At 48.0% G+C, this 14043-nt stretch overlaps 5 protein-coding genes across 5 annotated transcripts; 1 reads left to right on the top strand and 4 right to left on the bottom strand.

Annotated features, from left to right (window-relative positions):
* Positions 1-1968: 1968 nt before the first annotated feature.
* Positions 1969-5955, top strand: N7469_006417 (uncharacterized protein; the record flags this gene model as incomplete). The annotated part of the gene is made up of 2 exons (XM_056645335.1): positions 1969-2030; positions 2304-5955. The coding sequence occupies 2 exons, from the start codon at positions 1969-1971 to the stop codon at positions 5953-5955; spliced, it is 3714 nt and encodes a 1237-aa protein (XP_056500573.1).
* Positions 5956-6544: 589 nt separating this feature from the next.
* Positions 6545-7493, bottom strand: N7469_006416 (60S ribosomal protein eL31; the record flags this gene model as incomplete). Its single annotated transcript, XM_056645334.1, has 3 exons — positions 6545-6751; positions 6820-6894; positions 7407-7493. 3 exons carry the CDS (start codon positions 7491-7493, stop codon positions 6545-6547), a joined length of 369 nt encoding a protein of 122 aa, XP_056500572.1.
* Positions 7494-7895: 402 nt separating this feature from the next.
* Positions 7896-8830, bottom strand: N7469_006415 (carbon-nitrogen hydrolase family protein; the record flags this gene model as incomplete). The annotated part of the gene is made up of 2 exons (XM_056645333.1): positions 7896-8725; positions 8776-8830. 2 exons carry the CDS (start codon positions 8828-8830, stop codon positions 7896-7898), a joined length of 885 nt encoding a protein of 294 aa, XP_056500571.1.
* Positions 8831-9386: 556 nt separating this feature from the next.
* N7469_006414 (MFS transporter) lies at positions 9387-11166 on the bottom strand (the record flags this gene model as incomplete). The annotated part of the gene is made up of 4 exons (XM_056645332.1): positions 9387-9719; positions 9776-10647; positions 10709-10983; positions 11051-11166. 4 exons carry the CDS (start codon positions 11164-11166, stop codon positions 9387-9389), a joined length of 1596 nt encoding a protein of 531 aa, XP_056500570.1.
* Positions 11167-12157: 991 nt separating this feature from the next.
* N7469_006413 (superoxide dismutase) lies at positions 12158-12908 on the bottom strand (the record flags this gene model as incomplete). The annotated part of the gene is made up of 3 exons (XM_056645331.1): positions 12158-12268; positions 12323-12796; positions 12864-12908. The coding sequence occupies 3 exons, from the start codon at positions 12906-12908 to the stop codon at positions 12158-12160; spliced, it is 630 nt and encodes a 209-aa protein (XP_056500569.1).
* Positions 12909-14043: the final 1135 nt, after the last annotated feature.

The following is a 14043-nucleotide window of genomic DNA, read 5'->3' as shown; positions in this document are numbered from 1 at the left end:
GCTGGTCCTGCCTCATGATCGAGGGGGGGGAATGAGATGAAAATAAGGAATAGACTGCGCCGATCGGGGCCCCATGGGAGGATATGAAGGATCGAGTGGCCTGACGAAATAGGCGGGCAAAGCCAATAGGAAGGTTGATTTGTACAAGGGTGCATTTGGTAGAAGCTCAAATGGAACTAGGCGGCCGGAGAGGAGCGCAAAGTGGAATGGAATGTGACTAGCTGCAGGATTTATTGGCGCCACGTCCGGTGGAATTTCGACTCAGGGGTCATTCATTGTGTGACAGGACGCGAGAGAAAAGAGTGCGGGATACCGATACTATCTGAATAATGATATTCTCTCTATTGATAATTTCAAATGGGCAGATACTTATTTGTCTTCGTAGGTACTAGTTAACTAAAGCGTTTTGTTTATTACTAACCCTATGTATATCCATATTAGTATAATGTACTACATTATACTATAATAGTACTACTAGGATTGTGGAATATGGCAATGAAACGGTTGTCACATTTATCCATAGAACCAGTCGCTTTTATTTTATCCGATGGGTCACTAGCTCATCAATATATATAAGTATAGAGTATGCAGCGATAAGTCAAGACAACTAGTTACTGGCTGCTTCTTTCCCAAGGTATTAGAATTAACTAGTCATGCACTCCTAAGTCAGATGTCCGGCCAATCTTCAATTCGAGCCAGAACCCATGCAACTCTCGTGGCAAAATCCGGAAAACATCTACTGTACTATGTATACTCCGCTCAAATGGTACCTCGATTCTCAAAGATGATATTATTTCGAAGGAGGTTGGGAAATCAACGATATTGTATGGTGTCAATACCAGGCAAAATGGCTTTGATTGAATTAGGAATGAGAAGAGAAAAATTAACTAGAGATGCCATTCCTTCCCAACTATGATGCTCAAAGAGCTGTCACCGTAAGATGATGATCTCCCGAGTAAGAACAGTGGTGCACCGTGCACTAAAAAATCGCATGGCTGCGTCCACCCATCTGCGTTTGGTTACATGACAAGTGGGTGGTCGCGACGTCATTGAGGATGCAAAGTGATTTTAGCAGACAACAAAAAAAAAGAGTCAGTCAGGAGGCAGTTGATTAGGATATTAAGATGAAACTCCGTGTCAATGTAGAATTAATTGAATGAACTCCATTTCAAGGTTGAAGAGGAAGAGAGAAGATGAGATGAATTGGTAAAGGCCGGCATGCCAAGACATATCACGTGATGGCAGAAAATGGGCGACGAAGTTGCGAGTTCTCCGCGTTCGAAAAAAAAAATATCATCCAGGGCCAAATCACCTCCCTTCGTCTCCGTCGATACCGCCAGAAGAAGAATTCGATTCTTCATCGGAGAGACAGTATTTCACCTCTTCATCCTCGCGATTCCTGACCCTGGTGATTTCTCCGTTGAGTTCAGCTCCCGCGACGGATCGCGGGATAAGGTCGTGTCACGGAACAAGACCTCGACCTTTAGAGTCTTTCCAAGTCCAATCCCGCAGAGAGAAATTCAATTTTGCTCTCAAAAGGCCCACGTGAAAACTTTCGCGCGGCGATTCGACGTCATCAATCCCATTTTCGACGCCGCAGGAAGGAACGAAACAGCTCCTTCCTTCCCAAGCTTATCCCCCCCCTCCACGCGTGAAGTTCTTCTCTGAGCTTCCCTCCGAACCAAATCATCAACAACAACAACATTCAACTCGGAATCTGATCCACGACTAGCTTCCAAAAAGCTACGTCCACCCGCGAAAGCGAAAGATACCATACCCCAACTGTTCATCTCAAAGATCGCAATTGATCTTTTGAACGGACAGCTTTCCTCTCGATCAAAACAAATCGTCTTCTCTCCCTGCATCAGTTAGCAAGTACAGACTACGCGAAAGAAGTGTCGCCGTAGTATGTCAAAACGCTCGGCGCAAGGTCCTCAAGGGTCCAAGGAAGATCAGCGTCTATTCGAAATGTCGAGCACTCCAAATGAAGCCCCCCAGCGGGCAACGGCCGCTCAGATGGCCAGCAGAAAGTAAGTAAGATATCTCATTATTCTGTGTAAACAGGGGCCTCTATGAGTGCGATGTTGGCATGCAGTATAGTGACGAGTTGCTGTGCTCCACTCTCCATGCTTCGTATGGTGGAACTCGTTCACTATTGTTCATCTCACGATCTCATTGTAATTTGGACAGCGATATGCACGCTTGTCATTATATTTTCAATATCTCGCACTCCAAACCCATTGAAGACAATTCCAAACACAATTTCCTTCCTGGCAATCGACTGACTTTATTTGATTTTACAGAATCAAGGACGTTCGTCGACGCCCTCGAGGTACAACCCCATCTGGTGGTACGGAACAATCTTCGAATGCCTTTGGCGGTCTCTCTACTCCCAACTTCGCATCCCCTAGTCCCAGCTTTGGTGCACCCCCAGCTCAATCCGGAGGCTTCACGTTCGGTCAGAGTCAAAGCTTCCCCGGAGCTAGCTCTGGACCCGCTCAACCTAGCCAGAACAGCTCTACCCCCTTCTCTTTTGGAAGCGGCGGTCAAACTGGTTTCAACTTTGGTGCTCCATCTGGTGGCTCAGGCTCTACCTCGTTCAACAACCCTTTTGCTAACGGCGCCGGGAATTCCACCCCCGCGCCAGCTACCCAGAGCACTTCTTTTACCGGATTTAATTTCGGTGGTCAAACCACTTCTCAGCCGGCACAACCATCTCAGCCTGTTTTCTCCTTCGGTGCATCGCAGAACACAAATACTACATCAGGTTCTAGCATCTTCGGTCAATCAAATACTGTGAACTCCACATCAAGTCCTGCAGACTCTATGCAAATGTCTCCGGATTCGAAGCCAAATACCTCTAGCACAATGCCCGCTGGTTTCCAAAGCCGCAATATCTTTGGGGACTCGGCTTCCAATCTATTTTCTCCGAAGCCCAGCACTTCTACCCCGGCAAGCAACCCATTCGGTAACCTCAGTATCCCTTCCACTGCCGAAAAGCCCGCAAGTGATAAGGCCGAAGGAATCTCTGCCAAGCCTGCATTTGCTGGGCAGTCAACCCCAGCATCTGGCCAAGCACCTCCATTTGGAAACCTTTTCGGCGCCTCTTCGACTGCGGCAAAGTCATCAGAGCCCGAAAAACCTGCTACAACGAACTTGTTCGGAGTTGCCTCAACACAGCCCGCTTTCTCAGGCCTATCAACTCCAAAGCCCGCCGATGACCAAAGCTCCCAGAACAATATCTTCGCAACAAAATCAACTTCCGGGCAGACACCTGCCAAATCTGCGGATGCGAATGCCAACCCCTTCAAAAACCTCTTCGGAGGTACCTCAGCCCCTCAAACATCCGGACCCCAGACTTCCGCATCCACATCCCAGAATCTTTTCTCTCCAAAACCCGCTGCAGAGCAAAGCTCTTCCAAGCCCACAGAAGATCAACCGTTCAAGAATCTGTTTGGCGGCGGTGCGACTTCTAGTACGCCTACATCTTCTGAGCCCCAACAAGCGACTGCAGCCTCATCGTCTTCAACGAATTTGTTCTCTTCTAAACCAGCGGATCAGTCTAGTAGCAAGCCGGCAGACGCTACGCCATTCAAAAATCTTTTTGGGGCTACCCCCAAGCCGTCTGAGGCCACTAAAGATCAAACACCGGCAGCTCAAAATCTCTTCTCCCCTAAGCCAGCCACAGATCAGCCCATCGCCAACAATCTGTTCGCGCCTAAACCAGCAGCAGAGCAAACCCCTGAGAAGCCAGCTAATGCCAATCCGTTTGGATCTTTAATGGGATCATCCGCTTCTACCCCAAAACCATCAGCACCAGAGCCTGCCAAACTCCAATCAACTCCCGCACCAAATCTTTTTGCATCTTCCCCAGCCAAGGCACAAGCATCGACGACCCCGGCCGCACCTTTTGGGAACCTTTTTGGTGCCAAGCCAGATACGACCCCGTCTGCCAGCGCTTCTGCGGCCCCAGCTAGCACTACCCCAAGTGCGGCGACTGCTAAACCAGCGGCGCCTGCCCAAATACCGAAGTCAACTTTGAGCGAGGACGTCGACAAGACAAACTTGCAATTGATGAAAAGAATTCGCATTTTGGATTCTATTTTCAAAGAAGAGGTATCTAAGTACGAGCCAGGCGTGGATGGTTTTGATGGTTTGATTATGCACTATATGGCTTTACGTCGAGCCATGGGGGCACCTGTCGGTTCAAAGAGTAACTGGCAGTCCATGGACGCGACACCTATGACAAATGGCGCCAAAGACTCTCCCACTGTCAATGGCACTAGTGACTCTGCCACGTCCAATGTTTTCGCACAATCGTTCTCTTCCCCAGCAAAGTCGACCGATCCAGCCAAGGGGCCATCTTCTACCTCAAAATCATCGGCTAAGGCACCCGCGAACCCTTTCGCGTCGCTGAATACTACCGCTGCCGGTCCTTCTAAGCCTGCGGAAAATCCATTTTCAAAGATATCTACCGCTACCCCCAGTGCATCTACCACCGCCCAAACCGCAGCTTCACCAGCTCCAGCAGCCAAAGACACTGAGACGTCTACCCCTTCAAAATTGGCCGGCAACATGTTTGCCAGTCCTAAGCCCTCGGGTTCCCAGAGCTCGGCAGCCCCTTCGTCAGTGCCGAAGTTCGGAAACGGAACTGGCGGTGTGGACTTTTTTGCTCAATTCAAGAAGAAGGCAGAAGAGGATGAGGCCAAAGAAAAGGCCAAGCGAAAGGCGGAAGACTTCGACTCTGAAGAGGATGATGAGGAAGAGTGGGAGCGCCGAGATGCTGAGAAGCAACGCGAGAAGCGTGCGAAGTTGGAGGCCGCCTCAAAGAAGAAGGCCGTCTTTGTTCCTGGAAAGGGTTTCCAATTTGTTGATGCCGACGATGAATCCAATGATTCTTCTGGGCAATCTGCGCTCCCCGCCCCATCCCCTGCTCCATCCACCGGCTCTATCTTCGATTCAACCAGCCAGCCCGTTCCAGCTTCGCAAAACATATTTGGCCGTCTCTCCTCAGCGACTCCACAGGCCGCTGATGATGGCAATGATAGCGATGCTTCAGACGACGCGAAGCCTCGCTCACCTAAGCGTCGTGCTTCTGGAGATCACACCGACGATCAAAGTGGCAACGACACCACTGAGCATGAGGCCAAACGATCGAAATCAACCGAAAACGGAGAAAAGGCCAAATCTAGTCTAGATGCTCCTCTCCCAGCACCGACTGCTGCTGCGGGCCGAAGCCTTTTCGACCGCATTGAATCGCCTACCCCCAGCTTTGGCTCACCCAAGCCCTCCACAAGCGGTATCAATTTTGGAGCCTCCACTACCTCCAACTCTGCGAACCCTTTCGCAGCCTCCCTTGGCGCAAATTCCCAGACTTCCCAACTATTTGGTGCATCATTCAACACTGGCTCATCCCAACCTACTTCTACTGCGCCTCCGACCCCGGCGGACAACACCTGGAAGCCCTCTACACCCATCAAGTTTGCCAACGACACAAACTCTACATCTGCCCAAGCCTCTACCGAAGCATCCGCTCAGACTTCCGGTGCCGAAAACGCTACTTCAGGAGCTGCGACACCTGATGAGGAGGGTGCCCCTGGATCTATCTTTGATATGTCCTCCGCGAATGCCGGCGAAGAAGAGGAGACGGTCGTTCTCGAATGCCGTGCTCGCGCTTTCAAGCTTACCACCGGTTGGGTGTCTCAGGGCACTGGAACAATTCGGTTGCTCAAACACCCAGGAACCAACCGTGCCCGCATTGTCCTTCGTGCCGACCCCGGTGGCAACGTCATATTGAACACGCTTCTTAAGAAGGAGCTGGATTATGCTCGCACTAGCAATAGTGTGCAATTCATGGTTCCCCAGGCCGATGCAAAGCCCGAGCAGTGGGCAATTCGTGTGAAGGCGGAATCGATTGCCTCCTTACACGACAAGATCCAAGAGATCAAAAACTAAAGCGACTCAAAATCTCGCAACAAAAGACAAATGACCACGCCATCAATTCGCAAATTTTCCCATTTTCTTTGATCCCCTTATTTTCCACAATTTTTTTCCAAATGTACGATAATGCAAGGAATCTACGTTGCACGTTCTTGCTCTTTGTTTTCAGCATTCATCAGGCGAAGATATGCATTTTACCCCCGGCCTCTTTCAGTTATTCCATTTATTTTTCGTTTCTCTTTTTTCTATTATTCATGCATTGTGTTTTTACCATCAATGTGTTAGTAGACTACCAGAACTACCAGTTACATTCAAGTATCACACCACTCGCTCCACTCGTAATGTAGATATAACCTAAACTGTTTTCGTATTGAATAGTACAGCTGCAAGAGCTTAGAAGGTTCCCAGGCCCGACTTGTAAATTGACTGCTCGAGCGAATATTTGCCAATTAGCCTACAACTCATGATGAGACTAGACTACACACAGTAAGGTAAATCTACTTGGCGCAAATCAAGGGTATGAAGATATTTTTATTTTAAAAGCCCCAACCGAACCCCAAGTAAAACATGGAATCATAGAAGCAAGACGCCGCGGTGAGTCCATTTAAGCGTCATCGACGACGGCGGTGTGCAGACCCTTGGGGTTCTTGACGTTGACAGCCTGGACGTGGGAGTACAGACGCTCCTCGGCGCCCTCCTCATCGTTACGCTTGCGGGAGATGCGGACGCGCAGGCGGAAGGGGACACCCTTGATGCCGGCCTCCCAGACCTTCTTGTTCAGGGCGGGGTCAAGACGGACGTCCTTGGTGCCCTGTTGTACGAATTAGTATTGATTCCAGGCAATCGCTCGGGTCTATTAGATATGAGAGCAAAACTTACCATGGCATGCTCAGCAAAAGCACGGATCTCCTTGATGGCACGAGGAGCACGCTTCTTGAAGCTAACACCGTGGCACTATAACCCAAAAAGAAGGTACAATCAGTCTTCCGTCCGAATGCCATCTGGTAGAGACGCTGCTCTGCGATGATTTGTTTCGGCCATAAAGGTGGACTTCATCAAACTAATTTCTTCTTTTGTTGTCGAATTTTGTTTCGAGGGAAAGCGTATGCCAACTGTATGACACCTCCAAGGGAATGTAAACCAATGAAGGTTTCAATCCTTGAAGGAAGTTTCCAGTTGTCCGATAGTCGCAAAGGACATCTTGCAAGCTGTAGTCTCCTACAGACGGCAATTTCGGAAGTGATGGCAATCAAGGTACCATCAAAAATGAGAACTTTTTCAAGATCTCTTCTTGGCAGTCCTGATAGCCCGCACGCACACACTGAATTTTTAAAAAATTCCCAGAAAAATTGAAATCTCCAATTGAGATTGCGTGTGTTCTCTGTCCATTTATTCCTTCTTGCGCCTCTTTCCAGAATCGTCGCAGATCAGGTTTCTCGTGGGGGGAATGGGTTCTCTTAACATACCCTCTTGTGCAGGTTGATGGTGTACTCGCGGGTAACCACGTCGGCGATGGCCGAGCGGGTCTTCTTGCCGGTCTGGACGTTGGACATTTCTGGTTGTGTAGATGTTAGTAGAAGTCCAGGTTGAGTCTATTCAAAGGGCGACAAACTGGTTGGGGCGGCGTCGACTGTGGGCGAAAGTTGTCGATGGAAGGGAAATTCACAGTTTTTGGCTGCCGCTGAGTGTGGCTCGCTTATCTGCTGGGCAAAATATGATTGGTGGATGGTCATGTGATTGACCCACCTTACCTCGTCTCTTTTTGGTTAGTTTATGCCTGAGGTGTCTATCATGGGATATCTAGTTTCAGTAGTTATTTTCATCACTTTTGTCTATTTTGTCTACAGTCGTTGTCAACGAATTCTATAGTGATGAGAGCCTCATGAAAGTGCAGTCAAATTCTATTTGCTGGCTCCATACATTTTGTTCACTAGACCAATGGCCATGCGACCATACTATTTCGAGCTCTCTCCGCTCACATCTGGGTACACATCGAAACGACGCTGCGTGTAGATGGGGATACCCTTGCGAGTATTTATAATAGTCTCATTGTCCAAGTCCGCGTAGATGATGGTTTCTTTTTCCTCCGCTTCCTCCAGGATCTTGGCACTGGGATCTGTGATCAGACTGTGGCCATAAGCATGGTAGGTCGCTTCCAAATCTCGTGATGGGCTGCACAGAGCAACGTAAGTCTGGTTGTCTACCGCACGGGCGCGGCCCAAAAGAGACCAGTGTAAAGGTCCGGTGGTGGTGTTGAAGGCGCCAGGGTAAACTAGTAAGAATGCACCCTTGCGCGCAGCGATCATAGCAGACTCTGGGAACCGAATGTCATAGCAGATAGCTAGACCGATCTTGCCATAGTCCGGAAGATCAATGACGGTCAATTGATTGCCGGGGGATAGTACCTCGCTCTCTTTGAATGTAATCTTGCCGGGAATATCGATATCGAACATGTGCGTCTTGCGGTGGGTACCGATAAGGGAACCAGTGGGGGAGAAAACGAGTGAAGTATTGAAATACTTCTTCGTCGCCGGCTCTAGCTCAGGGATGCTTCCTCCAACAAGGTATGCATTTGCCTCAGCGGCGATTGCCGAAAGCGCATGGAACGACGGCGACTGCTCTTTCGTTGGCGGAGAAGGGTGGAGGGTCTCGGCATATTTAGGGAAATATTGGGTACCATATGGGGAGTTGAAGCACTCTGGCAAGACAATCAAACGAGCGCCAGCCTTTGCGGCCTCTAGTACCTTGCTACGGGCATGAGAGAGATTGACGGTCTTGTCCGCGCCTATATTCGGGGTGAGCAGAGCCAGTGAAGACCGTGAGGGACTATCCTACCTGATGCGAGCTGCACCAAGGCAAGCTTCAGCGGCTTCTTCAAGAAAGTCGCCATGTTTGCAATAGTAAGTAGCGTAGATGAAAAAGCAGCAGGGAGACTGCTCGAGGTTGTTCAAATTGAAATGGGGAAGAGGACCGCTCCGAAGTCCGAAGTGCGGGGACGATCTTGTTGCTGATAAGACGCGATATGTTTGGAACTTCAAATTGGAACCACTGGGAAGCAGCCTTTGGATATCAAGTGGAGAATAAGCCGACAGAAAAAACCGATGGCATTAATTTAGTACGCGTGTTAGAAGAAGAGCTTGGAGATATTGCCAATCCCGAGCGCGAATAAGAAAGAAGATTCTACTCGAAGTTGAGCATCGGTTGCGTCCGCCAAGCCATTTTTGGAGATGACTCCAATTTATATATTCTTACCCCAACTCGAATAACCCCTGGTGTTGTATTACCACCTGGTAGGTGGGCACCTGGCAACTGAACTCGACTACTAGTGCTAGCTTTAAGTGCTCATAAACAAACTGGTTCAATCTGACGATTTATAAAGAATGTCATTGGAAATGCAGATGTCTAATTGTTAGTATTAAGATGCATTGCATCCATGATGGATACGTTCAGTATGTATCAGTGTTTACAGCATACTTGCTGTACTTCCGAATCTTTGGGCCATATAAGTACAGCAAATATGGAATCAGCGTCATCAGTCCACTGATCGCTCCCAAAATGGTCAAAGTATATTGGACTCCAATTGATCGATAAATCGGGGCACCAGCAACGGTCACACCACCCGCGACAACGTATCGAGTGAAGACCATGAATCCCAAAGCAGATGCAGAGTAGACGCCATAAGAGTCAATCACATACATATACGCAACGATGAAGATCGTGGTGATGCCGTATCCAAAGACAGCCGAAGCAATAAGTGGAGACCAGAGCGAAATAGATGACTATAAGGGCCGGATGTTAGTAAAACTCGCGTTGTTTAGCTCATATCGAAACATACATTGCAAGTCCATCCCATCCAAAATAGACTGATTGGCACAGCAGGAGCACCACCAAGCATCGCATACCAAAGACGTGTTTCAGGAGCGATAGTGGTCGTTTTTTGGTATTCCTTTGTTGTCCACGAGTATACCACGGGAACTATGCAGGTCACCAGCAGGATACCGCATAGCATACCAGCCCAGGCGACACTGGTGATTCCCTGAGATACTCCGTAAGTATCGGTAAAGATAAACGTATATCCTTCTAGAAAAGTGAACAGGACGATATACACCACTGTCAGATACAATGACATCAAGATCAGGATCAACTCGGAATAGAATAGGACAAAAGGCCGATAGACAGAAGTCAAGAGTCTACGCCCGAGACTCTCACGCTTCACTTCCATCGGTGCTCGGTATCTTTTATCGCCAGTTTCCTTGCGGAGGATGCTCGCTTTCCAATGCAAAAGGAGACTTCCATATGTCTCGGGTTGAAGCAGAAGAACAATGACAAGTATCACTCCTCCCATAATAAGCATAATCCATTCTAACCAGCGCCAGCCCAGTGTTGTTGGGATATAGCTACCGATAATTTGGCCGATCATGGGTCCCGAAAATGCTGGGATTGCGTAGGCAGGGAATGCATATGCCTTCTGTGCCGGATCCCAGAGATCGGCGACTGTTCCTCCAGCACAGCTGAGAGGGGTCGATCCAAAGAAGCCGGCAAAGAATCGGAAAATGAGATGGCTGTGGAGGTTGGGAGCGAGAGCAGAGGCCATAATGAAAATTAAGAATAGAAGCATCGTGATGAGATAAACTGCATTACGACCAACGGTTTCGGAGAATGGACCTGAGAGTAGAGATCCAGCACCAAAACCGACAAGGAAGAGACCTTGAGATTGATTTTAGCTTTCTATTGAAGAACCGGTATCGAATTATTGAGAATTACTTACCAGTTGCGAGAGAACCAACCACATCGGATACATGGAAATATTCACTGTATTGCAGCACGCCACTGGCGTCAATTGCAGATGCCGCCGTGACAGAGATGGCAATAAGAGAGACCAAAAAGGTCATGAATAACTTGCGTGCAACAGAAGCATTGGCTGGGTTAAGGGGATCGTCAGGACCGTCCCAGCCCACCATAATCAAAGAATCATTTTCGGCGATTGCTTGTGCAGATGGTCCCTTCTCAGCATCGAGCTCCTTCGAATGATTCAGCGGGCAACTGGAGAGAGTACTTGATTAGTATTCTGGAAAGAAACAAATAATACAATGAATATGATCTGACATACCTGACATTGTGTGGCGATCCAATAGTATAGCCTTCGCAACTACATTTCGATTCGATTTCAGCTAGTTGCCGTCGAACAGTCTGCCTAATTCTACGATACTGTAGGTAAGACTCCATTGCTCTGAATGAAAGAGACTTAGAGCCCCTGCTCTCGATGAAAGGAAAATCAAAGCCCAGGTCTTTGTGAGTGGAGATTTTCGATTTTAAGACCAAATTTTCCATGTACCCACAAGCCGTCTCATCCAAGGATGGGCCCGCAAACTATGTCCAGGCACGAAATCAGGTACCAGAGTCCCTCGACATGGAAAGTGTGTATGTTGACAGTTTCACATGTTATTCGACGTACGGCTTGCACCATCTTGTTCCAGCGAAGCTTGTTTCTCGACCATATCCTACATCGGGGATGATCCCGAATTCTAAGACATGGAATTTTGATAGACTGGGCGAAGTACATATCGTTGATTTTCTCATGACTGATGAGAGGCTCGATATTACAAGATAACTTTGAGTCATTCGAAGATTTCTCAATGGCCAACGATGTAGATCCTTTTCGGCTGATGTGAGGTGCAACATGCGTATCGTGCAGCCGACTTTGCCGAGTCAACTCACGCTGGTTCCACTCCCCGGGGCCTCCCCGAAATTTAGCCTTATCAGTGGAACCTCTACTAGGATCATCCGCTGGAAGCTCTCCTTGGTCCCTATTTTAAAAGGCAACATCAGCCTCGAGGAGTTCAACAGATACATATGAGGTAGTCGTCATGGTCAAAAATGAGTGATATGCGTCTGAGGAGGTCGAGTGGCGAATGGGGCTGCAAATCCCACCAAGTACTGTCCTAAAATTCGTTTCTTAAAAGTCGGGCGAAAGATTAAATACCGTTCAAGACACTGCTCGAAAAAATGAATACTGACTCAAGATTTCAATATTTCACTATGGCCGGTAGTATGTTTTCTCGTAATAATCAATTGCAGCAAAACTAAGACTCGACTAACTTAAAGCTAGAAACATACCACCACTCACCCTCCAAAAGCATTGAGTTGCCAACGTTCGCGTATTGATAGGCCATGACCAAACATATACCAGCAGAAATAGAACGAAGGCTTAAGCGCTTTACATCTTGAATTTCATTCCCTCAAGACCATTCTTGAAGCGATTCTCTGCCTCCTGCCAATTGATGACCCTCCAGATATTCGAAGCATACGAAACCTTGTCGTTTTTATACTGAGGAATGTCAGTATGCTAACATCTTTCTTGGCGCACCGCTCAGAATCTTACCTGAAGATAGTATGCATGCTCCCACATATCAACACCAAAAAGGGGCACCGCATCTTCAACTGGATCTTGATCCTTCGTGCTGAACACTTCCAATCTTCCCTCAATTTGTTTATTTGCCAACCACCCCCAGCCACTGCCCTGTAGATCGGTCAAGACGCTGTTAAACTCATCCTTGAACTTCTGGAAACTGCCCCACTGCGACTCGATTGCCTTCTTAAGAGTCGGCGCGGCTATGTCAATATTGGTCTCCTTTGATCTGGGTGGTGCCAGATTCTTCCAGAACAAAGAGTGATTGATATGGCCACCGCCGTTGAACTTGATCTTCTTCTGCAGAGTGACTAGCTTCCTGAGGTCGCTTGCCTCTAAAGCTTGGTTCTGGCTGTTAAGAGCAGCGTTAAGGTTGGTCACGTAGGCCAGGTGGTGTTTGTCATGGTGGAGCTGCATGATTTCCTTGGAGATGACGGGCTCAAGGGCCTTTCTTTCGTTAGGCTCTTTGTCTGTGTGAAAGGTATCGAGAATACAGAAGCCACCGAAGACTTACATCGTAGGCGTAGGGAAGAGGCGGGAGAGTGTATTTTCCAGCCATTTTGGATTGCCTTGTGCTAAGTTCGATGAGATCGCGGTATGCAAGATCAAGAGCTCTTTTATCGATGGGTGCGGCGAAAGCAAAAACAAGCAAAGAAAGCAAGTAAACAAAAGAAAATAATGTATTAGGCCGAGCCATGATTGAATGCCCAACGCAAGTTGAACTGGACAGTCAAACGCAGTGGATGATTGATATGGTAGTACTTTGACATCAAAAGTGATACAGCTTGACTGGGCACGGAACAGATGTATTAAATAGTTGGCAGTACAGATTTATATGACAGCGCATTTTAAATGCCGTTTGACAGCTTGCCAAGCTCAAATAGTCGTACAGCGAGGATCATGCGTCGATGGCTGTGAGGCTGTAGAGAAACTACACCCGAGACAAGGTTTGGCCTATACCTATAGGCCAGTTCAAAATGATCCTCATATCCCGGAGAATGAACACCAAACAGCTTGATGTTTGCCAAGTTGAGCAATTCTGTGAGAGAATTCGAAGCCAGGACTGCGCCGGGGGGGGAAGTGGCATTAAAAATAGAATGCAGCCAAGGCTTACTGGGGACAGCCTTGCATGCGCCTTCGCCCAGCTGGAACAGCCTTGTCATCTTGGGGCTTTGTGATGTATGACGGTTAGTTCTCACTATTTGAGCTAGCCGCGCAATTGAAAAAAGCTTTGTTGTAATTGAATCTGTAATTCTCGGGGTTTCAATGGCTTGTTAATCTTCCCGAAAAGCCGTGTCGCTCATAATCTGGACTGGTTCGATCGTATCCACAAGCAGAGCCAGCACGCTCCCTATATTTAGATTTCGACATACCCGGGGGTTTTACGAAGACCTCTTAACAGCAATCCTCGATTTGCGGGGCAGTGTAGTACTTTTCAACCCAAACGAGTTCTGCGGCTGTTTAAGTCTGATACTCAGCCTCAGACCTCCAAGATGCGGAAAATACAGTATAATGTGATGGTACCTGGCCATAGATAAAGAAAAAGTTCCAAACGCTCTCTCTTGTGACTTTGAATACTGAGCAGAATATTGATCATAATATTGAGCAGAGAAATTTAAACTAGAAAGAAGAGGCTAAATGTACACGTAGGGCTTCCGCATCACTTGCCTATTCCCTAGGCCCAAGGCCCGTAC

The sequence above is a fragment of the Penicillium citrinum genome (genome assembly GCF_028827155.1).
Source record: "Penicillium citrinum strain IBT 23319 chromosome Unknown utg000005l:1.0-1900146.0:1.0-1900348.0, whole genome shotgun sequence".
NCBI lineage: Eukaryota > Fungi > Ascomycota > Eurotiomycetes > Eurotiales > Aspergillaceae > Penicillium > Penicillium citrinum.
The sequence above is the reverse complement of the archived record's forward strand: the minus strand, read 5'-3'. Positions and strand labels throughout refer to the sequence as shown.